The sequence below is a fragment of the Salvelinus alpinus genome, chromosome 8, assembly GCF_045679555.1.
Source record: "Salvelinus alpinus chromosome 8, SLU_Salpinus.1, whole genome shotgun sequence".
Taxonomy (NCBI): Eukaryota; Metazoa; Chordata; class Actinopteri; order Salmoniformes; family Salmonidae; genus Salvelinus; species Salvelinus alpinus.
The window spans coordinates 23,911,167-23,938,975 of record NC_092093.1 but is presented as its reverse complement, the minus strand read 5'-3'; the positions used below and the strand labels follow the sequence as shown (position 1 = coordinate 23,938,975).

The window sequence follows — 27,809 nt, the reverse complement described above, 5'->3', positions numbered from 1 at the left end:
CGGAAGTTTACATACACATAGGTTGGAGATATTAAAACTCGTTTTTCAACCACTCCACAAATGTCTTGTTCACAAACTATAGTTTTGCCAAGTAGGTTAAGGACATTTACTTTGTGCATGACACAAGTACGTTTTCCAACAATTGTTTACAGACAGATTATTTCACTTATAATTCACTGTATCACAATTCCAGTGGGTCAGAAGTTTACATACACTAAGTTGACTGTGCCTTTACAGCTTAGAAAATTCCAGAAAAGTATGTCATGGCTTTAGAAGCTTCTGATAGGCTAATTGACATCATTTGAGTCAATTGGAGGTGTACCTGTGGATCTATTTCAAGGCCTACCTTCAAACTCAGCGCCTCTTTGCTTGACATCATGGGAAAATCAAAAGAAATCAGCCAAGACCTCAGAAAAAAAATTGTAGACATCCACAAGTCTGGTTCATCCTTGGGAGCAATTTCCAAATGCCTGAAGGTACCAAGTTTATCTGTACAAACAATAGTACGCAAGTATAAGCACCATGGGACCACGCAGCAGTCATACCACTCAGGAAGGAGACGCGTTCTGTCTCCTAGAGATGAACGTACTTTGGTGCGAAAAGTGCAAATCAATCCCAGAACAACAGCAAAGGACCTTGTGGAGATGCTGGAGGAAACAGGTACAAAAGTATCTATATCTACAGTAAAACGAGTCCTATATCGACATAACCTGAAAGGCCGCTCAGCAAGGAAGAAGCCACTGCTCCAAAACCGCCATAAAAAAGACAGACTACGGTTTGCAACTGCACATGGGGACAAAGATCTTACTTTTTGGCCAAATGATCGTACTTTTTTCAGACTAAATGTCCTCTGGTCTGATGAAAGAAAAATAGAACTGTTTGACCATAATGACCATCGTTATGTTAGGAGGAAAAAGGGGGAGGCTTGCAAGCCGAAGAACACCATCCAAACCGTGATGCACGGGGTGGCAGCATCATGTTGTGGGGGTGCTTTGCTGCAGGAGGGACTGGTGCACTTCACAAAATAGATGGCATCATGAGGCAGGAAAATTATGTGGATATATTGAAGCAACATCTCAAGACCTCAGTCAGGAAGTTAAAGCTTGGTCGCAAATGGGTCTTCCAAATGGAAAATGACTCCAAGCATACTTCCAAAGTTGTGGAAAATGGCTTAAGGACAACAAGTCAAGGTATTGGAGTGGCCATCACAAAGCCCTGACCTCATCCTACAGAAAATTTGTGGGCAGAACTGAAAAAGCGTGTGCGAGCATGGAGGCCTACAAACCTGACTTAGTTACACCAGCTCTGTCAGGAGGAATGGGCCAAAATTCACCCAACTTGTTGTGTGAATCTTGTGGAAGGCTTCCCGAAACATTTGACGCAAGTTAAACAATTTAAAGGCAATGCTACCAAATACTAATTGAGTGTATGTAAACTTCTGACCCACTGGGAATGTGATGAAAGAAATAAAAGCTGAAATAAATCATTCTCTCGAATTTTATTCTGACATTTCACATTCTTAAAATAAAGTGGTGATCCTAACTGACCTAAGACAGGGAATTTTTACTAGGATTAAATGTCAGGAATTGTGAAAAACTGAGTTTAAATGTATTTGACTAAGGTGTATGTAAACTCCCGACTTCAACTGTAGCTACAAGTGTGAGGCACAGTATCAGGCAGAGAGAGAGAGAGGGAGAGAGAGGTAGAGAGAGGCAGGAAAGAGGGAGGAAAGAGAGAGAGAGAAATCTGTCATAAAATCCTGCAACTTTTGGGAGACGTTTTTCAAATGTGGCTTCCTGAGAGGCGCCCAGTGTGTGCTGCCTGATGACATTTGCTCTGTTAAGTTAGCCGCCAAGTTGAAAAGGAGCATCAAACCCTGGTATTTATGTTGACAGCCCCCCCCCCAACACACCACATTCAAAGATGTTCATTATGGGGTGTCAGTCAAAGATTTTTTTCCTAGTATCAACAGTGTGTTGTGAACATCATAGGTTACCATGGCAACATGACTAACAGTCGCGAAGCAATTTTGGTGGCGTGATGCGTGTGGTCATGCTGACAAGCAGGCAGTGAATGACAGTGATCACCAACACATAGGGAGGAGTAATCACACTGACATGATGAATGGGGTTCTCTCACTCTCTGAGACCTGGCGTGTGTGACTGTGTCATTTCTGGACATGGCCACCTCAGGCCTGGTCCTGGTCCTGGTCCTGGCTGGGCCCTCCCTGGAGGTGTAAATTACCCCAGCGGCCTGCCACTCTACTGTGCAGGACACAGCAGGCTCTGTCTCACACCTCTGGGCTATACCTAGTAGTGATGGGGAACAAATTGTCTCTCAGTTATATAAATCAATATTATTTTGGGCGATATTATATTAAATCTTTGAATACAAGTATTGTTTTGTAGAAAATGTAAATAATAATAGTAAACTATTTTTAAATCGTGTGGCAGCGTGTTTTTGGCACTTTTATTTCAAAACTCATTTTCTCATGCTCTCTCTTGTCTCTGCAGCAGAGAGACATATTGTGAGCAATATGTTTGGAACATCAAATCACAATAAAATCGCAGTATCGATTCACAATACATGTAGAATCGTCAGGTTCCTGATAATCGTAATACATATTGAATCGGCACCTAAGCATCATGATAATATTGTGAGGTCCCTTACAATTCCCAGCCCTAGTAGAGACGACAGGGGCTACAATGTATTAGAGCAATAAGCTCCAGCCTCACCCATTCATACTGGGAATGTAAATATCTTGGAGTTATGCATTACTAGGCATGAGGACCACAGTCATCCAATCCATCCTGGGGGGGTCGCAGGCCTCAGGCCTCAAGCATTCCCCATAGGGTGGGATTGGAGTGGAGGGGTCTCAGCAACATGGTAATAACGCTGACTGGGCCCATCCCTGCATGCCTGAGGCTCAGCTGCTAATGCTGTCTGTCACTTAGCCCCCGCTCTTGGTCAGAGGTCAGGGGTCTGTCATTAGAGCCCTGAGCTGCCGGAGGAGAGGAGGAGAAGAAGGGATATGTGGCATGTGCAGAGAGAGAGGTGGAGGAAGATGGAGAGAAAGACAGACAGAGACAGACATACAGACAGAGGGACAGAAAGAGAGAGAGCAACACAGAGCGAGAGGGACAGAAAGAGAGAGACAGAAAGAGAGGGACAGAAAGAGAGAGAGGTGGAGGAAGATTGAGAGAAAGACAGACAGAGACAGACATACAGACAGAGAGGGACAGACAGAGACAGAGAGGGACAGAAAGAGACAGACAGAGAGGGACAGAAAGAGAGAGACATACAGACAGAGGGACAGACAGAAAGAGAGAGCAATACAGACAGAGAGGGACAGAAAGAGAGAGACAGAGAGGGACAGAAAGAGAGAGACATACAGACAGAGGGACAGACAGAAAGAGAGAGCAATACAGACAGAGAGGGACAGAAAGAGAGAGAGCAACACAGGAGATGGAAGTATAACATGGCTACTTGCAGCACGACAAGCTTGCCGACACGCACTGGAAGTGATTATTACTACACAGCCATCCGGTGGAAGGGGAACAAGGGCTGGGGGGCTAGGAGGGCCTGGGGTGCCTGGGGGCTAGGAGGGCTTGGGGTGCCTGGGGGGTTAGGAGGGCCTGGGGGAATGAGAACAGGAGATGTGTTTTCTAAGTATTGATTCTGAGACTGGTTTGAGGGTGCTTGTGAAGGTGTGATGTGTGATTCATTAGGTTTATGAGTTTGGGAAGTGACAGGGCATGCTCACACTGCAGACCCAGCACAGGACAGGAAGGGACACGTTGAGTTGAATTTGCCCCATAGTAGCAGCACGCACGGACAGGAATATGTTTCAGAAACCACTGTACACAGCAGAAAGTTACACTGTAACAAACTGCTGTTGACATATCTAAAACCAAGTGTAAAGGCAAATATTTGATATAAAGTACATGATACATATTGTTATTTTGTAATTTATTCCGACAGTTTGCTAATCTTTTATTTCTATCTCTTTCTCCTCTTTTCGGTGTTAACCTGACCATGATGGACACATGATTTGCTAAATAAAAGGTAAGAGCTTGAAACATTCTGTTACGTTTTCAGGTTATCTGACCTTCATTCTTGTTATGTTATGTAACATTTGGAATGCCATGGAGTCTACAGACATCTGAGGGCCCTTCCTGGAGTCTCCATGTCAATCACTGTGGACCACGGGTGCACCAGTCTAACCAGTACACCACACTCTGATGACCTAGACATTGGGAAGGGGATGTCAGCTCAGATTCTACCCTCCCTCCCTGCATCCCTCCCTCCCTCTCCTGTACTCCCCATAAAGTACAGTATGAACACCCATAGCCTTAGGATGCATGAGTTGTGATATGGGTCACAGTGACACAGAGAGAAATGAATTGTGTGATGCAGGCTAACACCCACAGATACGTTTGACAGGAGCGTTGCTGTAACTTTAACGTAACCATTCCTGCCTGTCCTGGCAGGAAAACTGTTAATGCATAACCTATTGTCTGTCGTCATAATGTCCTTGATGGACTGGTCCTTTGATGCATTGATGCATTCTAGCAATGTAATTTACAGTGTGACCTTTGTGCTCTCTCCCAGCGATGCACATTCAGTATCAATTATACACGGCTCTGTCTTCTGTCTCTGAGTTTAATTAATCCATTAATTAATGTAAAGGAGCCCCTCTTCATTGTAATAACAGTAGAACAGAGCTGGGCACATTAGATTATCTCTATTGGCAGAGGTAGAGGCCTCTCTCTCTCTCTCTCTCTCTCTCTCTCTCTCTCTCTCTCTCTCTCTCTCTCTCTCTCTCTCTCTCTCTCTCTCTCTCTCTCTCTCTCTCTCTCTCTCTCTGTCTCTTCCCCCCTCTCTGTCTCTCTCTCTCTCTCTCTCTGTCTCTCTCTCTCTCTCTCTGTCTCTTCCCCCCTCTCTCTCTCTCTCTCTCTCTCTCTCTCTCTCTCTCTCTCTCTCTGTCTCTTCCCCCCTCTGTCTCTCTCAAAGTGCTGATGTCGAGGAAAGCGCTGCTGACAGACTCTCCTTGTTGCAGGTTGCTCCTTAGAGACGAGTCTAGGTCATACACACAGATTAAAGTTAAAGTGAAATCCTAAAGGACGGGCATTTAAAAAAGTTATCTTTTAATCCACCGTGACCCGATTTACAACCCCGTGGACGACCCTAACACCCAGCACACGCCAGAAGCTGTTTAGTAAACAAAGGCCTTGGCACAGCAAGGCTTGTTCTGATTTGTTGTGACAGTGCGGTATGGATTATATGACTGCAGTTGGCAGGACTAACCAGAATCTGCTGTTTGTTGTTATGGTGTTTTTAAATGGGTGTTCTGAGCGGACACTAGGTCAGTTAGTGCCATTGGGTGTCTGTTTTATGTAAAAAGTTTTCATCTGTTCCTAGCTGATCCCAACACAGTACCTTTACTAATGACTGTTGCAGTTGTGTAAGTTGTCTGGCTCTCTGTGTGGTCGTTTTGGACCCAAGGTCGGTCTGTCTTGGCTTCGGGTCATTGCGCTCCTTCACTTTTTATATAATGAAGTTAAGAATGTCAAATATGTGACTAATAATACTTACATTTGGAGAAAACAGTACTAGCTCTGTGTGCTTTAACAAAGAATGGATCATTTTACCCTGGAATGCATGTAGACAGCAGTTCCTTATGTTAACATGGCAGGCTGTCTTCCCATTGCGATCATGCAGTAGGGACAATTATCTTGTCAACGTGGGCAGCAGAACTCATCACTGTATTACAATTATCATTTTTATTTTCTGGCACTTACATGCACATTCATTTAATGCATGCAGCAGAGTTTGTTATTTAAACTACTGTATGTTTTTGCCCCCAGTACGACATGAGACAGTAAAATAGTGAAATAGTGAAATCGGAGTGGGCTTCATGGAAACTGTTGGGCTACCATGAAAATGTCATGTTTCTGTTGTCCTGCTCTCAGCCAGAGAGCAGTATTGATCCGTGTTTTAGCACCCCATATTTCCTACAGCCTCTTCATCCTGGTTAGGCTATACTTTATAGGGTGAGAGAAGGAGCGAGAGGAAAAGAGAGGGAGAGACAGAGAAAGAGAGAGAGAGCGCGGGACATAGAGAGAGAGAGAGATTGCGGGACAGATAAAGAGAGAGAGTGAGACATAGATAAAGAGAGAGGGAGACAGATACAGAGAGAACAAGAAAGAGAGAGAGAGGGACATAGATAAAGAGAGAGAGAAGGACAGATAAAGAGAGAGAGAGAGACAGAGATAAAGAGAGAGAGAGACATATATAAAGATAGAGAGAGAGAGAGAGGGACATATATAAAGAGAGAGAGAGAGAGGGACATAGATCAAGATAGAGAGAGAGAGAGGGACATAGATCAAGATAGAGAGAGGGACATAGATCAAGAGAGAGTGAGAGAGAGGGACATATATAAAGATATAGAGAGAGAGGGACATAGATCAAGAGAGAGAGAGAGGGACATAGATAAAGATAGAGAGAGAGAGAGGGACATAGATCAAGAGAGAGAGAGTGAGGGACATAGATCAAGATAGAGAGAGAGAGGGACATAGATCAAGAGAGAGAGAGAGAGAGAGAGGGACATAGATCGAGAGAGAGAGGGACATAGATCAAGAGAGAGAGAGAGAGGGACATAGATCAAGAGAGAGAGAGAGAGGGACATAGATCAAGATAGAGAGAGAGAGAGGGACATAGATAAAGAGAGAGAGAGAGAGAGAGAGAGAGGGGGACATAGATCAAGAGAGAGAGAGGGACATAGATAAAGAGAGAGAGAGAGAGGGCCATATATCAAGAGAGAGAGAGAGAGAGGGGGACATAGATCAAGAGAGAGAGAGAGGGACATAGATCAAGATAGAGAGAGGGACATAGATAAAGATAGAGAGAGAGAGAGGGACATAGATAAAGAGAGAGAGCGAGAGAGAGGGACATAGATAAAGATAGAGGGACATAGATAAAGATAGAGAGAGAGAGGGACATAGATCGAGAGAGAGAGAGAGGGACATAGATAAAGATAGAGAGAGAGAGGGACATAGATAAAGATAGAGAGAGAGGGACATAGATAAAGATAGAGAGAGAGAGAGAGAGGGACATAGATCAAGATAGAGAGAGAGAGGGACATAGATAAAGATAGAGAGAGAGAGAGGGACATAGATAAAGATAGAGAGAGAGAGAGGGACATAGATCAAGATAGAGAGAGAGAGGGACATAGATAAAGATAGAGAGAGAGAGGGACATAGATCAAGAGAGAGAGAGAGAGGGACATAGATCAAGAGAGAGAGAGAGGGGGACATAGATCAAGAGAGAGAGAGAGAGAGAGGGACATAGATCAAGAGAGAGAGAGAGGGACATAGATAAAGATAGAGAGAGAGAGGGACATAGATCAAGATAGAGAGAGAGAGAGTCCTCTCTCTGACCCAAACTTAAGGAAAGCTTTGACTATGTACAGACTCAGTGAGCATAGCCTTGCTATTGAGAAAGGCCGCCGTAGGCAGACATGGCTCTCAAGAGAAGACAGGCTATGTGCTCACTGCCCACAAAATGAGGTGGAAACTGAGCTGCACTTCCTAACCTCCTGCCCAATGTATGACCATATTAGAGAGACATATTTCCCTCAGATTACACAGATCCACAAAGAATTTGAAAACAAATCCAATTTTGATAAACTCCCATATCTACTGGGTGAAATTCCACAGTGTGCCATCACAGCAGCAAGATTTGTGACCTGTTGCCACAATAAAAGGGCAACCAGTGAAGAACAAACACCATTGTAAATACAACCCATATTTATGCTTATTTATTTTAACTTGTGTGCTTTAACCATTTGTACATTGTTACAACACTGTATATATATAATATGACATTTGTAATGTCTTTCTTGTTTTGAAACTTCTGTATGTGTAATGTTTACTGTTAATTTGTATTGTTTATTTCACTTTTGTGTATTATCTACCTCACTTGCTTTGGCAATGTTAACACATGTTTCCCATGCCAATAAAGCCCCTTGAATTGAATTGAATTGAATTGAGAGAGGGACATAGATAAAGAGAGAGAGAGAGAGAGGGACATAGATCAAGAGAGAGAGAGAGAGGGACATAGATAAAGAGAGAGAGAGAGGGACATAGATACAGATAGAGAGAGAGAGGAACATAGATAAAGATAGAGAGAGAGAGGAACATAGATAAAGATAGAGAGAGAGAGGAACATAGATAAAGATAGAGAGAGAGAGGGACATAGATAAAGATAGAGAGAGAGAGAGACATAGATCAAGATAGAGAGAGAGAGACATAGATAAAGATAGAGAGAGAGAGGGAGAGAGAGGGACATAGATAAATAGAGAGAGAGAGAGAGAGAGAGAGAGATTGAGAAGGGTAGACACAGGAAAACCTGGATCCCTGTAGAGGAAAAGACCTCTCTGATGAGAGTAGGCTACCCGTCCTGTTGGGGGAGGACGCAGAGAGCTGTTGGTTGGCAGCACACTACGTTGCTGCCTGCCATAAGATGAGGGACAGTGTCTGACAGACCAATCAACCTGCACATGTCCTCTACTGTATCCTTATTGTTATTGTTCAATGTATGGTTATTTTGACCCTTGGTTATTGTTGTTACTGTTGTCCCGTTGACAATTTTGATTCTTATTATTTTCATATTGTAAATATCCAAAGTAAGCTTTGGCAATATGTACATTGTTACGTCATGCCAATAAAGCAAATTGAATTGAATTTAATTGAAATTGAAAGAGGGACATGGATAAAGAGAGAGAGAGAGAGACATAGATAAAGAGAGAGAGAGAAGGACAGAGAGAACCATGGTTACCACTCTGGTTAAGAGGATGCAGGTGTGCCTGTTGTGTTCTAACTGTTTTTAAACACTTTTCTTTGTCTCCTGTCTAGATATTGGGCTCTGAAAGCCTAGCCTACATATTGTTAAGTCATTAAAGTAGGCAAAATTCCGTCTTCAAACAGCAGCAGTACATATTGTTTTATTACAATAGATAGCACACAAAAACATTTATGAGTGGTGCTCTGAGTCAGGAACAGGAATAGGAACAGCCTCATTCCTGCTCTTACCACAAACAACGTCAGCAGTTTTGTCAGGCCAAGACTCAAGGCCTTAAGCTTTACCTCTGACCCCACACTCAGCCAGTTGGCGGGATGAATCTACACCAAACTAGAAACCAAAATGAGGATGTTCTCCTTTTCTGCTGTCTTATCAGGTACATCTCTGGATAAACTGAAGAGAGAGCCAGAGAGAGAACAAGAGAGAGAACGAGGAAGAGAGAGAGAGAAAGAGCAGAATCACATGTTTTCTATAAGGCCTGTCTTAACCTTTATTTATTTCGCTAACATGACATTCAAATGCCTGTCTTGAGAAGCAGAGGTTACCCCTCGATACTCCACATATGGCAGTTTAGTGTTTGTCAGAGTTCTTTTTGCTCCGCTGGTGCTCTCAGCCGTTACCTACACTCTGCTCTGCCGTCGCTCAGTCTAATCTCCCACACGGCCTTGCCCACTCTCTCTCTCTGCTCTGTCATATTTTTCACCTCCTGATGCGACATGACACTTCTAATCTCATTGGGCCTGGAGGGAATCCATCTTGCACAGCTGCAGGTCACTGTAAACAAGACTCAGACACAGATCAGCAAAACACATGACAGGACTATTTATGTTGTATCAGTCACGGAGAAATCCTGATGAGAGCAGTACATTTCTAGCCAGGAAATCCAGGTCGAATCATGAACCAGAGCTGAATACATCACCAATGTGTGTTCTAATCTTTCTGGTTGTGCCTTGTCAAATTTGAAGGATAAAGTGTAGCTGCATTGAAAGGCATTTGGCACTTCAGTGCTGGTTGACAGTGGTGGTGTACAGTATGTGGTATTAATGTAAATTTATGCAGAGAGCACCTGTTAGCAGCAGTCTCCATCTTGGAGTCTGTGAAAACAGAGGTGTCAAACACACAGTGAGATCAAAAGAGGGCAGAGAGGCCAACACGGAGGGAGGGAGGGAGGGAGGGAGGGAGGGAGGGAGGGAGGGAGGGAGGGAGGATACAAATAGAACCCAATAGGCAGGTACTTATTGAAACAGCATCACAGATATTCATTATTCTCTCAATGCATACAATTCTATCTATGTTGTAAACAATATGTCAGTAGTACTGTGCATGATGACCTGAAATATGATTTCATCTGTGATTTATGTCCTCTATGTATCCTCTCGGGATGAGAACAAGAGTGAGATAAATGCACAGACACACACAGAGGACTGTGGATGGGTGCTGTGCGCCTGTGCTTTCTCTGGATCCCAAATCCAATAGAGATGTGTCCTGTGGTCAAATTGAGTTGCTGTGTCCTGGTTTATGTATTTATGACTGCCTCAGTCTATTAGGCTATTGGCTTTTATTGCCGCAGGCTTCCTGTTGTGTGGAAAACGTTCCTTCCTATCGAACCTGCTGAATACCACGTGCATAAACACATCTTCATTCTGAATATATTTACACCTAGGCTCCTCTTCAATGGGATTGGTAACTAATATTATATCTAGTACTGTCCGACATTACCATTATAGTAGTTACTTTATAACCCATGTTTAATGTGGTTGGTATTATTATATAAGTTGTTTTGAGTCCAGGAACCTCAGATGTAAATTGGCAATGAAGTTAGCTCTAGTGCAGCTACAGCTAACTCTGGTGCAGCTACAGCTAACTCTGGTGCCACTAACTCTGGTGCCTCTACAGCTAATTCTGGTGCCTCTACACCTCACTCTGGTGCCACTAACTCTGGTGCCGCTACAGCTAACTTTGGGCCGCTACAGCTAACTCTTCTGCCTCTACAGCTAACTCTGGTGCCGCTACAGCTAACTCTGGTGCCGCTACAGCTAACTCTGGTGCAACTACAGCTAACTCTGGTGCAGCTACAGCTAACTCTGGTGCAGCTACAGCTAACTCTGGTGCCGCTACAGCTAACTCTGGTGCCGCTACAGCTAACTCTGGTGCTGCTACCGCTAACTCTGGTGCCTCTACAGCTAACTCTGGTGCCGCTACATCTAACTATAGTGCCTCTACAGCTAACTCTGGTGCTGCTACAGCTAACTCTGATGCCGCTAACTCTGGTGCCTCTACAGCTAACTCTGGTGCCTCTACAGCTAACTCTGGTGCCTCTACAGCTAACTTTGGTGCCGCTACAACTAACTCTGGTGCCACTAACTCTGGTGCCTCTACAGCTAACTCTGATGCCTCCACAGCTAACTCTGGTGCCACTAACTCTGGTGCTGCTACAGCTAACTCTGGTGCTGCTTCAGCTATCTCTGGTGCCTCTACAGCTAACTCTGGTGCCTCTACACCTCACTCTGGTGCCACTAACTCTGGTGCCGCTACAGCTAACTCTGGGCCGCTACAGCTAACTCTTCTGCCTCTACAGCTAACTCTTGTGCCTCTACAGCTAACTCTGGTGCCGCTACAGATAACTCTGGTGCCACTAACTCTGGTGCCTCTACAGCTAACTCTGGTGCCGCTGCAGCTAACTCTGGTGCCACTAACTCTGGTGCCGCTACATCTAACTCTAGTGCCTCTACAGTTAACTCTGGTGCCTCTACAGCTAACTCTGGTGCCACTAACTCTGGTGCCGCTACAGCTAACTCTAGTGCCTCTACAGCTATCTCTAGCGTCGCTAACTCTGGTGCCTCTACAGCTAACTCTGGTGCCTCTACAGCTAACTCTGGTGCCACTAACTCTGGTGCAGCTACAGCTAACTTTGGTGCCGCTACAACTAACTCTGGTGCCACTAACTCTGGTGCCTCTACAGGTAACTCTGGTGAGGCTAACTCTGGTGCCACTAACTCTGGTGCCTCTACAGCTAACTCTGATTCCTCTACAGCTAACTCTGATGCCTCTACAGCTAACTCTGGTGCTGCTACAGCTATCTCTGGTGCCTCTACAGATAACTCTGGTGCCACTAACTCTGGTGCCTCTACAGCTAACTCTGGTGCCTCTACAGCTAACTTTGGTGCCGCTACAACTAACTCTGGTGCCACTAACTCTGGTGCCTCTACAGCTAACTCTGGTGAGGCTAACTCTGGTGCCACTAACTCTGGTGCCTCTACAGCTAACTCTGATTCCTCTACAGCTAACTCTGATGCCTCTACAGCTAACTCTGGTGCTGCTACAGCTAACTCTGGTGCTGCTACAGCTATCTCTGGTGCTGCTACAGCTATCTCTGGTGCCTCTACAGCTAACTCTGGTGCCTCTACACCTCACTCTGGTTCCGCTACAGCTATCTCTGGTGCCGCTACAGATAACTCTGGTGCCGCTACAGATAACTCTGGTGCCGCTACAGATAACTCTGGTGCCACTAACTCTGGTGCCTCTACAGCTAACTCTGGTGCCACTATCTCTGGTGCCGCTACATCTAACACTAGTGCCTCTACAGTTAACTCTGGTGCCTCTACAGCTAACTCTGGTACCACTAACTCTGGTGTCGCTAGAGCTAACTCTAGTGCCTCTACAGCTAGCTCTGGTGCGGCTATAGCTAACTCTGACGCCGCTAACTTTGGTGCCTCTACAGCTAACTCTGGTGCCTCTACAGCTAACTCTGGTGCCACTAACTCTGGTGCCTCTACAGCTAACTCTGGTGCCGCTACAGCTAACTCTGGTGCCGCTACAGCTAACTCTGGTGCCTCTACAGCTAGCTCTGGTGCGGCTATAGCTAACTCTGACGCCGCTAACTTTGGTGCCTCTACAGCTAACTCTGGTGCCGCTACAGATAACTCTGGTGCCACTAACTCTGGTGCCTCTACAGCTAACTCTGGTGCCGCTACAGCTAACTCTGGTGCCGCTACAGCTAACTCTGGTGCCGCTACAGCTAACTCTTCTGCCTCTACAGCTAACTCTGGTGCCGCTACAGATAACTCTGGTGCCACTAACTCTGGTGCCTCTACAGCTAACTCTGGTGCTGCTACAGCTAACTCTGGTGCTGCTACAGCTAACTCTGATGCCGCTATCTCTGGTGCCTCTACAGCTATCTCTGGTGCCTCTACAGCTAACTCTTCTGCCTCTACAGTTAACTCTGGTGCCGCTACAGATAACTCTGGTGCCACTAACTCTGGTGCCTCTACAGCTAACTCTGGTGCCGCTACAGCTAACTCTGGTGCTGCTACAGCTAACTCTTCTGCCTCTACAGCTAACTCTTCTGCCTCTACAGCTAACTCTGGTGCCGCTACAGATAACTCTGGTGCCACTAACTCTGGTGCCGCTACAGCTAACTCTGGTGCTGCTACAGCTAACTCTGGTGCTGCTACAGCTAACTCTGGTGCTGCTACAGCTAACTCTGGTGCTGCTACAGCTAACTCTGATGCCGCTATCTCTGGTGCCTCTACAGCTATCTCTGGTGCCTCTACAGCTAACTCTGATGCCGCTATCTCTGGTGCCTTTACAGCTATCTCTGGTGCCTCTACAACTAACTCTGATGCCGCTATCTCTGCTATCTCTGGTGCTGCTACAACTAACTCTGGTTCCCCATATCATCAAGTTCTTCACGTTGTGTTAATCCAACCCTTGGGTTAGTAAATGTGATTAATACGTGGCAGAGTGTATAAATCTAAATATTAGGCACCACATCTCTCACACTCTCCCAGATGTAGAGTTCCTCCACTTAAGCAGATAGTAGCTGGACACCAAAGGGGTTTTAATCATTGGTAATTGAAGACCCTGCTGGGAGCAAATGAGCCTGACAGCAGAGTCTCCTGCCATTTGCTCTCTCTGGCTGTACATATTCACTGCAGCACCACCCGCCACTCTGTGTACACACACACACACACACACACACACACACACACACACACACACACACACACACACACACACACACACATCTCTCGTCTGTCTCCTTCCTGCTCTCACTAAAACTTCTGGGTGCTAAAAAGCAGACAGATATCGCTAATCATGTTTGTACCAGACACTAGTAGAGTGCCAGGGTTACTGACTAGAGTTTAGCTAAGTTGTTGACTGCCAAGCATCTGAAGACTAAAGGCTTTTAGATCTCAGCTCTTAGCCATGTACAGTATAATAAGCCAAGCTGGGGTTGTTTTCATAGTTAATTGCACAGAAATAACATGTGCCATTCTATTTGCTATCTTCAGTCATGATAGTCATGTCATAGTTTCAGTGAGTTTGGAGACCAGCTCTTGAGATTGCCTTGGTTTGCTCAAGCATTGCGTTATTCGGCTAGGCAAAACTCTACATTCATAGGAGGAAGTGACATGATTCAAACAGGACCAGATTGGCACAGACCTAATGAAGGGAAGGAGACGGAACTCATGGGCTTTCATTTGTTTTTATTATCCATGCGATTGATACTGATGACACTGCTCCCATTTAAATGTAATGACATCCAACAACTGCACTAGAATACCATCATCATCATTATCTGGTGCAAGATGACAGCACACAGTGCTTATTTCTGCTGTCTCAGATCACCTCATTACCCATTAACCCTCATCTCCTTTCCAGCAATAGTAGCTAGCTAATGTCCCCTCAGTGACAGCATCAGAGACACACTCACACACACACACACACACACACACACACACACACACACACACACACACACACACACACACACACACACACACACACACACACACACACACACACACACACACACACACACACACACACACACACACACCACACACACACACCACTATGCTACTATTACTGCTCTATCTACTGATAAGGGGAAACAGATCTCATCATGGTCTTGCTTTTGTGTTACCGGGTGCAGCCTGTAAACAAGTCCTTTTTTCAGGTACGCCAGAGACAATATCTACCAGAAATAACCTGTACAATTGGCTCCTATCCTCAGGAGCTGATGCTATCACATCGTTTTCGAATAGTTGTTTGGAACTGAACATTTTCAATCAGCTCTCTCTTTTGTGCATTTTGAGTGTGAGGAAAATAGGGAAGAGAGGAGAGAAGAGAAGAGAGGGCTGTTGAGTCACATCTTCCACGATCAAGGGTTTGCTCATGTGACAAGGTACAGGTGGGAGCTGCAGGAGTCCCTCCCATCTCCGGGACAACGGCAGATGGCAGCTTGTTCTGACTGTGTGTGACGCAATGTCCCTCCCCTCTCTCCTTGCATGGGACCCTAGGCCATGACACAGCCAACCGGTATTCCACAGCCAATAATGGAGTATTGATTGCTATTAATCAGCTGAAGTAGAGGTTGGTGGCTGTGTGGCTCCTGAGTGGCCCTATGTGAGGCCCATAACTCTCCATTGGAGAGCACCAGGGAGCTCTCAGCCATTACTCCGTTGTCTGTGTAATGGATGGGGTTTAAAGTGAGTCCCCACTGATTGGGCTAGAGGAGTCTATGTTCCTGGGGCTGCTGGGATTTAGGCCTACTCAATGGGAACGTCATGCAGCAGGCCAGGCCAGTGTATCACTACTGTAAGTTGGGCTGTGGGCAGAGAAGAGCAGACACCATGGTCTAGTCTTATTATCACACAAAGAGAAGGGTTCAGTGAATAGCGATGGGACCAGACAAGTAATTCACCCTGGCCTGTTGAACCAGGGATAAACATGGGGCGGGAGCTGTGGCATGGCTAGAAAGAAAGGATTATTAAGACAAGTAAACTCACTCTATATTCTCCTAGAACACTGCTTTGTGAGGGTGCTGGTGAGAGATTTTAGACTGAATTGACATTGCAGGCAGACAACACCGAAATGGTGATGGAAAATTGGTGTTCTCACCAAACCTCTTGGACTCACTGAGAACATTTAAAAGGGCACTTAGCTGTGGTGTAATCACAATTATATGTAATGAGAGCTGACATTTCACCCACCTCTAGAATCAAGATGGATACAAACAGGGTAATGAAGAGAGAGAGAGGGCAATGGGAGTCCATGATATTTAAGTGATTCGAGAGAGATGGCTTTGTCATCCTGTTAATCAAGACAATACCTGCAGCAAATTCATAGCAGACCATCAACTGCAATCAGGGAAATTGTAGTGAGGAAAAATTAGAGCAATTTAATGTAAACAGGGTTGGGAACTCCCTAACATAAGCTGCCTGACCCATGGAAATAAATGATCCCTCTGCACTCCTACTCCGGGCTACTACTTTGCCTGTGGTCACACAGCTATTCTAGGACTGGCTTGTACATAATAATAGCAGACTGTTATCAAAGAGCAGCAATGCAACGTGAATAGCCCTGACTATTTGCATTCAGGATTAGTTATTGGTCTTGCTGTGGAGTATTTCTGCTTGCCTGGACATATTCCTCAGGCTTCCCAGACTCGTATTATTAAAGCTTTGTGTGTGTGTGTGTGTGTTTCAAATGAAAGCGTGTATAGCATGTGGTGGAGGGACCCCACCTACTCGTCATTATAAATAGAACCGTTGTCTCTCAGCTCCCATTACAGTATGTGATGAGCAGTGGTGTAGTGAAGGATAAACGCAAGTAAATGCCGTTATTTGGCACAAGGGTTTACCCACCTTCTGCGGAGCAATGTATTGAAAGTTGAGGGAGTGTTACTTTACTCACCGTGAACGGAAATCACTACAACACTGGTGAAGAGTCAGAGTCAGACTTTCTAGGAGAAATGTAGCTCGTCACATGGTGTACAAACTAATAACTGTTAATTGTTGTTCAGAAAAAGTCCTATTGCAACATGGAACTTTTCCTTTGTCTGACTCCATAGTCTGAAACGCTTTTGGTGTCAAAAGTAGTGCCCTATACCGGGAATAGGGCGCCATCTCAGACACAACTCTCATGTTTCAGGGTCCTCGGTGCTAGGCTGAGAACACCCATCTCCAGTTGGTACTTCCTTTGCACCAAAGTGCCTGTAAACCCTGGTTTAAAGGGGATTATAGGGTGTTCCATCTCTAATGGTAACTCTAACACAGAGGACAGTGTGAGAACAGGACTGTGGTCCAGGAGAGAGAATGTGCTCAGCTCTCTCAGACACTGCATGGTTCTATAATCACCACATGGCAGCCTAGCGTTACATACAGACAGTCATGTGATATATAAGGGCCAATCAACGAGGTGCTATGCGCACTGTAGGAAATAATGAACGACGTGGAAGGTGTGTTCTATGACACGCTAGCGGAGTGGAACTGACCTTCCACGGAGTTGCATTATTGTCTAGAGAACGCATAGAGCCCCGAGCTGATTATCCCTTTTATACCATGGCTATAATTTAACACATTTGCCGCTAGAAATGTGTTCAACATCCACTGGAGTAGCTAGCAAGTTTACTAGATAGCTACAGTAGTTGCCGTGGTAAACTTGACAGACTTGCTATTTTAGCTAACCAAACCATCAGTCCTAGCTTTCCATTATGAAAATCGAATTCAACAATGCCAATAATGTTTTCAATTAGATTTTTGCTTTCAAAAGCAGCTCAAACATAGAACATGTAAGAATGAACTATAGCCATTGAATTCTACCGCGCAAATATACTGTGCATTATAGGGAAATAATGCACACTCTAGAATGCCCTGCAAGCCAATCAGAAACAAGTATTCAACAATGCCATGGTATAAACTGCTATTAAGGCACTCTCCACACACACCTCCCCATCGTTTAAGCCTCCGCTGAATGTTCACACTGGAAGGTCTGTCTGACTGTGGGGATCGTGTGACAGGAGCAGACATGTTAAATTGGCTTCAATGTAGCTGTGCTTTACATTAATGATGATATGTAAACCACACATTATGCAATATACTCATGGTTCTTTCATCTGTATACACTGAGTGCTCTTTCCATGACATAGACTGACCAGGTGAATCCAGGTGAAAGTTATGATGCCTTATTGATGTCACCTGTTAAATCCACTTCAATCAATGTAGATGAAGCGGAGGAGACGGGTTAAAGATTTTTAAGCCTTGAGACCATTGAGACATGGATTGTGTATGTGTGCCATTCAGAGGGTGAATGGGCAAGACAAAATATTTAAGTGCCTTTGAACTGTGTATGGTAGTAGGTGCCAGGCGCACTGGTTTGTGTCAAGAACAGAAGTGCTGTGTGTTTCCTGTGTGTATTCTCACTCTGTCCCCATCTCCCTCTCTCTATCCTCCGGGCCCTGCAAGCCACCTGCTCTGGCTTCAGCCAGAGGTGAGAGACCATGGCCTCAGAGTATGTCAGCCTAGCCTCCAACACCTCCAGACGAACATCATCCAGCAACCAGAGAACTGCCAGAGCCACAGACCAAAACCCTGGTGGCTGCTCTGGCTCTGTGACATGACCTGACATCCTCAATTAAGACAGACTTCACTGCACCCAGTCACCCTCACATAAAGTGGCATCTAAAAAAAACAGCCATGCAACTGTCACAATGGAGCAGATTTTAAACAACTGTCACAATGGAGCAGATTTTAAACAACTGTCACAATGGAGCAGATTTTAAACAACTGTCACAATGGAGCAGATTTTAAACAACTGCCACAATGGAGCAGATTTTAAACAACTGTCACAATGGAGCAGATTTTAAACAACTGTCACATTGGAGCAGATTTTAAACAACTGTCACAATGGAGCAGATTTTAAACAACTGTCACATTGGAGCAGATTTTAAACAACTGTCACAATGGAGCAGATTTTAAACAACTGTCACATTGGAGCAGATTTTAAACAACTGTCACATTGGAGCAGATTTTAAACAACTGTCACAATGGAGCAGGTTTTAAACAACTGTCACAATGGAGTAGATTTTAAACAACTGTCACAATGGAGCAAATTTTAAACAACTGTTACAATGGAGCAGGTTTTAAACAACTGCCACAATGGAGCAGATTTTAAACAACTGTCACATTGGAGCAGATTTTAAACAACTGTCACAATGGAGCAGATTTTAAATAACTGTCACAATGGAGCAGATTTTAAACAACTGCCACAATGGAGCAGATTTTAAACAACTGTCACAATGGAGCAGATTTTAAATAACTGTCACAATGGAGCAGATTTTAAACAACTGCCACAATGGAGCAGATTTTAAACAACTGTCACAATGGAGCAGATTTTAAACAACTGTCACAATGGAGCAGATTTTAAACAACTGTCACAATGGAGCAGATTTTAAACAACTGTCACAATGGAGCAGGTTTTAAACAAATGTCACAATGGAGCAGATTTTAAATACAGTTGTAGAAGAACAGGGGAATTCAAGGACACAAATAGTGACATGCCATTTTTCATGCAACACTTGAGAAACCAGGACTTTAAAGGAATGAATCACATATGTCAACACAATGTAACATAGTCTATTTCTCTAGGTTGACTTGACCCTATGTGGGTGTTCAGGTTGTGACTATAAAAACATATAGGCAAAAGAGAATACAAAATAACTATAACTTGTATTGTAAGAGAATACAAAATAACTACGTTCAGAAACGTTGTCTTGGCGTTCTGTGAGCAATGAAACACAGTAGGAATCGTTGTCTTGACGTTGCGTGAGTGTTCCTCAGGGAGAAAGATACCGTGTCTGTCTGTATTAAGGCAGGATTTAGGTTCCCTGCTCCAGAGGATGGGTTGATTGCTGCAACGTCGGAGAACAGCTGCTACCAAGCCGTGCGTAAAAAACAAATTGAGCCCTGGGTTTCTGTCTAAATGTCATGCGGACACAGGCGTGTTAAGATCCATGCGTGCTGATTTCCGTTCTGCAAATTATAGCAAATAAGGAGGAGAAAAATAATGATGGTTGTGCCTTCTTTAAATCACTATTTTCAACAAGCAAGCCTGCATTGCAATATGCTCAGAGCAGAAAAGACTACAGTATACACTGAGTGTACAAAATATTAAGAACACCTGTTCTTTCCATGACATAGACTGACCAGGGGAATCCAGGTGAAGGCTATGATCCCTTATTGATGTTTCTTGTTAAATCCACTTGAATCAATGTAGATGAAGAGGAGGAGACAGGTTAAATAAACTTCTAACTGTCTGAGAGCCTCGGAGAGAGGGAGGGAGACGGGGGAAAGAGGGAGACAGAGTGTGGAAGTTAGGGAGAGAGGAAGCTTCAAATTAGCTGAGTAACGGGGGAGAGGGAGGAGGGAGAGTTTAAATTGTCTGAAAGCCAGGGAGACGGGGAGAAGGGGAGAGAAGAACAGGTATTCAGTCTAAACCCCCTGTCTCCATCCCCATCCTCTTCTGTGCAGTAGAGGAATACCTAATATCATGGGGTATGTTAGATATAGATTTTGTATTCCAGTTGTGCCATGTCTGGATTGTTGGCATGCAGAGCACAGAACTCAGAGCTCTGGCAGTAAATCATCTCAGAGGAGAAGAGAGCAGCCGCGAGCGTCTGTCTGGTTGTATGGCTGTCTGTGTGGAAGTGAAAAAGACGCCGTGTTTATTGAAATGCTCTGCTTTTTTGTCTCAGTAATTGCTCTCCTTCTCTCAGTTCCTCTCTCTCCTCTCCCTCTCTCTCTCTGTCACCTGTGTACTTCCTATTTGAGATGCAGATGAAGAGTAATGTTCAGTATGACTGAGACTACTACTGTGCCTCTGTGAACAGACCTAGCTTTATGTAAGAATCACTTGGTCTGACACAGTAAGAGCAGATTCCAGCAGTCTTAGCAGTAGGCATTCCTTATATTGGATCTTGTGCAAATGAACAACATTATACAATGAATAATGCATTTTCTCAGTCTGCAATGTTTACATCTCGTTAGTACAGCAGATTGCTACCGGCCTTGATACTGGCGATCAGTATGCTACTGCCCATGGCTCTTACTTGGGCCTGGAGATGTCCCAGAAGCCTTCCCTTCACCACTGTAAACTCCAGCTCTGATTGGCTGATTGAGGATCCTAGCTCATTTCAGCCAACCCTCCTGTATCTCCTATCTCTTCCCCCTGGCAGTGCTGTAGGGAGGTGATGGAAAGTTCATTTTAGGATTACATATCAGCCTGGATTAGCCATGGGGCCAGAGGCAGAGCTGCTTGCTAACAAAAATATAATTTTGAACAGCCTGAGTTGATGTGAAACCAGCCAGGGAGAGACTGAGGATCACTGTGATCCTTTTACCACCCTGCTAATCAGCTGAGGGAAGTAGGAAAGTTGTTTTGTATCTCTGGGCATGTGAGGTGGACAGAGTCAGAGCTGCCTTCACTAGAGAGAAATTGTGTGCGTGCATATGTTGTGCAAGTATACATGTGTTTGTTTCTGAGATTGAGGAATTCTTTGCAAAGAGACTTTAGTTTGACATTTCAAACTGAATTTAGCTTCGATAAAGAAGGGGAAGAAAACACATGGACACATTTGGCGGGCCCATTCTTTTTTCTAACACCAGATTGCGTAGCATTGAGAGTGATCAATACAATTTCAAATGCCCATTCAACTAGAGGTGACCCATTTGCACTATACAATGACATTAGCCTGCTGTGCGTGCGTGCGTGCGTGCGTGCGTGCGTGCGTGCGTGCGTGCGTGCGTGCGTATCTGACCATGTGCTTGTGAGAGTGCTGGTGCCATGGCTATATCCCTCCTGTATCCCTCTATCTATCCCTCTAGCCAGGATCACAGTAAGGTAATCAGTGGCAGATCTGATCTTTATACTAGAGCAGTGAGAGAGAGGGGGATAGAGGGATGGAGATCTCTAGATACTATGGTCTAACTACAGGCTTTTCCTTCTCAAATTCTGACAGGAATGTCTTTATCTGCCATTTGTTGTCTGTGTGTGTTTGTACTGTGTTCCTATTATTAAGTATCTTAGCTGTTGTAATGCACCAGACTGAATCCCAGTCTCAGGGCTGGATTACAGTAACGCTCGTTGGGCTGTTTGTCAATAAATACATTAGGTCATCTACCAGATGGTCCAATCATCCACTATCTCTGTGTCTGGGACACACACACACACACACACACACACACACACACACACACACACACACACACACACACACACACACACACACACACACACACACACACACACACACAAACACAAACTGTATAATTCCCGTTCAGATATGAACCTACAGTGTGTTATCAGTTTACTAAGACATCTCAGTGAGAGTTGGCGCTGGTAAACGTGGGTTTTTAAAATGCTGTTCTATTCGATTCTATTCTAGTCTAATGCTCTATAGACCTGGAATCTGTCTCCATCCCTGTGCACAGTGTCAGATCCATCACTGTCTGGTAAGACATGACCTCTGACCTTGTCCTGTCTAGTCACCACCTGGCTCTATGAAGGGAGGGGGTGGACTCCCCCCTCTTAGATGAATGGCATGGCTAATGCTCATTATGATTATTCTCCTCAACATAACAGCAGGCTGATGTGGCTCTAGGCCAAGGGCCCCAGACCCTGAATTTGTGGGCGTGGTTATTGTGGTATTTATCACCCAGCAACATTGTTGTTCCATCCATTCACCAGCAGTCTCCTCCCACTACATGGTCAACTGGTGTGTGTGTTCAGCTCCAACACAGCAATCAGGCATCAGAGCCCCTCCCTCTGTTATCTTACCTAATAGTCTATAGATGAGAGGTAATGAGGCAGATATAAAGGGGAGGGGGAGGTGGTGGGGTGTTATTAAGGTGTTATTAGAGTGGTAAAGGGGAGGGTGTCTGCCTGCTGCCTCTTCCCATAGGAACATCTGCTCTGAGGCTGTGACAGATGCAGAAGCACCTAGGAGGAGGAGGAAGAGGAAGGGGAGGAGGAAGAAGAGGAAGACGAGGAGGAAGAGGAGGAGGCTAGAGTCCACAGGTCCCAGAGGTTGAGGTAGATCCAGTGAGACACACCATCAGATAGTGAACCTCTATCAACGAGTCATCACTTCAAGTTTACACTAAGCTAGGGTGTTGTCCCAGCCAGGTAGATCTAAGCTCAGTACAGTATAGTACAGCTTTAGATGGTTCTCTCTGTCTCCAGACTATTTATAGCATGGGTGTAGCTGGAATGAACAGGAAGTTGGCACCGACGGCCAGTGGGTTATTTTCAGATGCAACAGTAAGCAAAATGGCATTCTTTACAAGTCAACAGTGCATGTATACACTACAGATAAATACCAGGTAATAATGCAGAAAATCACAGCTAATTGCAGCTGTGCTAAGTCACATTGGGTGTGTATCACCACCACTATTCACCACATTGCCACACAAATTCCTGTAATACACTTCTAATAGCTGGCTGTGGGACAATGGTTATTTTTGTCAAATTTGTTAAGACCATAGAGATAGTTAGAGGACGCAACATTGTGTATTCCCCATTATGGCGTCTGTGACAGCTTGGGCAGCTCCATTGAATCTCCATTTTGAAGTAGTCCATTTTCTTCTTCTACTACTTCAATGAGTCGTAAACAAACTGAAAGGGTGCACACTGCAACCTAGAGTGTGCTGTTTGAACAGGTTATAAAGCCAAGGTTGACAATTTACTGCCAAATTTTGATTTGATTTGGTTCGTTTTTGAAGAGAGAGAGTGAGAGAGAGGGTGGGAGGAAGAGAGAAAGAGGGAGAGAGAGAGAGAGAGACTGCCACGATATGTACGTTTGATCATGAATCCTCCACATTAGACGTTGACACAGGAACAGGAGTGGGAGTGAAATTCTAGAGTCGTGTTCGGGACAGGACGGGACAGGATCAACAGTCAACAGGAACAGGCAGTACAGGAATTATTGTTGTGTTATAAGCAGTGCTCGTTCTAATGTCTTAATTTCTTGTTCTTTTTTAAATATAGGATTATTGTTCATGTATTGCTAGATATTGCTGCACTGTTTGAACTAGAAACTTGCTATAACCTCTGAAAAACTGTACGCAATCAATAAATGTTGATTTGATTCGATTATTGTTTTGTGTGTTTTTTCCCCCCTGCCCCTCCTTCTCCCAACAGTAACATGTGTTCTTCAGTCTTATTCAACAAACTATAATAGGCCTTTATCAGCTGGGCAGGCAAAGAAAAGCAGAAGGCTAAATGAGGCCATTGCTATGGAAACACACACGCAGCAGAGTGCAGAGGAGGGGGCAGACAGAGAAGAACAGCTAATGAGGAAGTTATTTCTGAATTCTATGCGTAAAAATTATCACGGGACAGACGGGAGTGATTTTTAACTGGACAGGACAGGAAAGTTGTCAGGGTTACAGAACTGTTGCGGGATCGGGACACTACTGGGGAAAAAATTGACAGGAAAAAAACATTTTCACTCCCGTGTCAACCTCTAGTCCACATACCATCTGCTGTATAATCCACAGATTAATCTCACCACCACTGTCCTAATATTTACACCCACACACACACACACACACACACACACACACACACACACAGAAAGATGTCTTTACTTTACACCCCTGGCTTTGTGTCTCTAAGACTTCAGACAGTCTGTCTGGCTGGAAGGGTGTCTGATGCACGCACGCACACACAGACACACATGCACACACACACACACGCACACACGCACACACGCACACATGCACATACACACACACACACACACACAGACACACATGCACACATGCACACACACACACACGCACACACGCACACATGCACATACACACACACACACACACACACATACACTCTGACCTATCAGACAGAAGCCAACTTCCCTGCTTTTAAATGTTAAATCTCAACAAGACAAGTTCTGTCTTCATGTTAGAGATGCATCCAATTAGCTGTAGTCAGTCTGTTATAGCGCTGGGCAGATGCTGCTGCTGGGGTTGATGGGTAATAGATTGTGTTTCTTTAATGACGGGCTCTATCTGCCTGGCGGATCTGTTCTGATTGGACTATTTTAATCAAGTATGTGCCATGAGTGATGTAGCCTAAACTACTGTAGCTCTATGTGTTATTCTCTCTGACAAGACTCCCTACATACAGGTGAGGCCATATGTACAGTCCAGTGAGTTTCTCTCACTCTCTATTCTTCACCCTTTCTTTCTTTCTTTCTTTCTTTCTCGCTCTCTGTCTCTCTCTGTCTTTCTGCATGGCTGGCTGTGTCTGAGGCGTATGGGTACAGGGTCAGTCCACAGGAGAGCTGCAGGAGGGAGTCCCGGTTGACTTTGGTGTCAGAGGAGTCCAGGATGTGTGGTTGACTGTTAGACGCGCTCTGAAGATCTTTAGGGGCCTGCAGAGAAGGGGCTGGGAGGAGAGGTGTATTGAATGACAATCAGCCTGCAGGTATCTAAACCTGGCGCCTAGTGAAAGGAAGAAAACAAAGAACCCAGAAAACAACTACTGTATATTGTGTGGTTCCACCATACAGCAGAGAGAATGTGTAGAGGAACAGGGCATCCAATATGTTCCTCATATTGATGGTTTCATAAACACTACTTGACCAAAAGTATGTGGCTGCTCGTCGAACATTTAATTCCAAAATCATGGTCATTAATATGGAGTTGGCCCCAACTTTGCTGCTATATCAGCCTCCACTCTTCTGGGCTGGCTTTCCACTAGATGTTGGAACATTGCTGCGGTGACTTGCTTCTGTTTAGCCACAAGAACATTAGTGAGGTCAGGCACTGATGTTGGGCGATTAAGCCTGGCTCGCAGTCAGCGTTCCAATTCATCCCTAAGGTGTTCGATGGGGTTGAGGTAAGGGCTCTGTGCAAGCCAGTCATGTTCTTCTTACTTGGTGCATGGGGGCATTGTCATGCTGAAACAGGAAAGGGCCTTCCCAAAACCGTTGCACAAAGTAGGAAGCACAGAATCATCTAGAATGTCATTGTATGCTGTATGGTTAAGATTTCCCTTCACTGGAACTAAGGGGCCTAGCCCGAACCATGAAAAACAGACCATTATTCCTCCTCCACCAAACTTTACAGTTGGCACTATGCATTGTGGCAGGCAGCGTTCACCTGACATCCGCCAAACCCAGATTCATCCGTCGGGGGGCCAGATGGTGAAGCGTGATTCATCACTCTAGAGAACACCTTTCCACTTCTTTAGAGTCCAATGGCGGCGAGCTTTACATCTTAATCTTAGACTTGTGTGCGGCTGCTCGGCCATGGAAACCCATTTCATGAGGCTCCCGACAAACAGCTCTTGTGCTGACGTTGCTTCCAGAGGCATTTTGGAACTCGTTAGTGAGTGTTGCAACTAAGGACAGACAATTCTTACGCTCTACGCAGTTCAGCACTCGGAGATCCTGTTCTGGGAGCCTGTGCGGCCTACCACTTCGCGGCTGAGCCGTTGTTGCTCCTAGACGTTTTCATTTCACAATAACAGCACTTACAGGTGACCGGGGCAGCTCTAGCAGGGTATAAATTGACGAACTGACTTGTTGGAAAGGTGGCATCCTATGACAGTGCCACGTTGAATGTCACTGAGCTCTTCTGTAAGGCCATTCTACTGCCAGTGTTTGTCGAAAGAGATTGCATGGCTGTGTGCTCGATTGTATAGACCTGTCAGCAATGGGAGTGGCTGAAATAGCTACATCCACTAATTTGTCCACCTACTTTTGTATATATAGTGTATGTTTTCCATATTGTGCTTTTTTTGCCTTGGTTAATTGTATGAGCTGATCTGTGAAGTGTATGATTAACAGGTCCACACATCCTAATACATAGCCTACATGAAATACACTGAAAGTCATTTAAGGAGGTACTGCTTATCACCTAGCACCTGTGCCCCTGGAAAAGGCTTTATCTGTTATCTCCAATGAGGGAAATGAAGAGAAACCACACAAGCGCTCCACTGTGAGGCTGAACAGGATATCATACAAAGCCCCCCCCGCTTATACTGCCAGGACAGGACTATAGAGCAACAAGGGAGAAGAGTAGAACAGTAGAACACACACCTCATCATTAATATCTGACTGTTAAGTTTTATTTATGTGAGAAATGGAGATGCAGTGGAAGTATCGGCTAGTTCTTCATGCATCATCATCTTCACACAGTGAATAATCTTCAACCATAATATTTCCTATTAGTATGCCCTTTACAATAAAGACCTGGAGGGCTTATTGAACAACATGCTGTAGATCTGCTCAGTTTACATCATATTGTTGGTCGTACAACATGCATTTCCAGTGTGCTTCATGGCTTTTCTTTGCCTTTAGTCAAATGAGGAGCTATTGTAAAGTGTTTTCCTCCAACAGCAGCCCTCTATGTTGTTGTTCCTGACTTCCTGTCTCTCACCTCCCTAAGGCCTGTCACATGATGACCTGCTAATGTGTTTGTTATGACAAGCAAGGTTACACGTGTCATCTGCATTAAACCAGCACCAAGTGTTTCACCAAATTAGGAGGAAAGACAAACTGGCCAACGGCATAAAAGAAGTCATCGTGTGTATGCATCACTACACTCCTTTGCATGCTACAGCCTCAGCCTTCCTTCTGACACCTTGGGCCTGGGAAAACCGCTAACCTTTTCACCCTTTGTACTAGCTATACTTCACATTCACTGTCACACATTACGTTGGTCCTCTAACCTTAACAAGGATTGGACAGTGTGAATACTTAGTGACTGTGTTGTCAAGTCTCTTGGCTGTTTAGGGAATAGGCACCGCAGCCTGGCCTGGCCTGGTCCACTCGTCTGTCTATCCATCTATCTATCAGTGATTGACTACAAATCCCTGAGGACAGACAGTCTGTTCTTTGACATTTCTGCTATGGGTGTGATCGTGGTTTCAACCCATACATGACTCATTGTAGACATCACCTTTTTCTGGAGAGGGATGAAGGGATGGAGGGATGGAGAGATGGAGGAATGAAGGGATGGAGAGATGAAGGGATGGAGGGATGAAGGGATGGAGAGATGAAGGGATGGAGAGATGGAGGGATGGAAGGATTGAGGGAGTGATGTATGGCAATGCCCTGGTGATGCTCTTTAATGAGCCAATACGTCTGAGGTCCT

At 44.9% G+C, this 27,809-nt stretch overlaps 2 protein-coding genes across 4 annotated transcripts in view; both read left to right on the top strand.

The window, feature by feature from the left end:
- LOC139583592 (mucin-21-like) overlaps window positions 1–17,081 on the top strand; it is a 28,237-nt gene extending 11,156 nt beyond the window's left edge. The window contains exons 2-4 of the mRNA XM_071414845.1: window positions 10,878–11,351; window positions 11,462–12,238; window positions 12,605–17,081. Coding sequence (XP_071270946.1) covers window positions 10,878–11,351; window positions 11,462–12,238; window positions 12,605–13,581 — 2,228 coding nt within the window. The 3' untranslated portion in view covers window positions 13,582–17,081. The remainder of the gene's footprint in view (window positions 1–10,877; window positions 11,352–11,461; window positions 12,239–12,604) is intronic.
- Window positions 1–27,809, top strand: part of LOC139582752 (SAM and SH3 domain-containing protein 1-like) — a 317,846-nt gene that overhangs the window by 26,207 nt on the left and 263,830 nt on the right. The gene's annotated exons all lie outside the window — the stretch shown is intronic.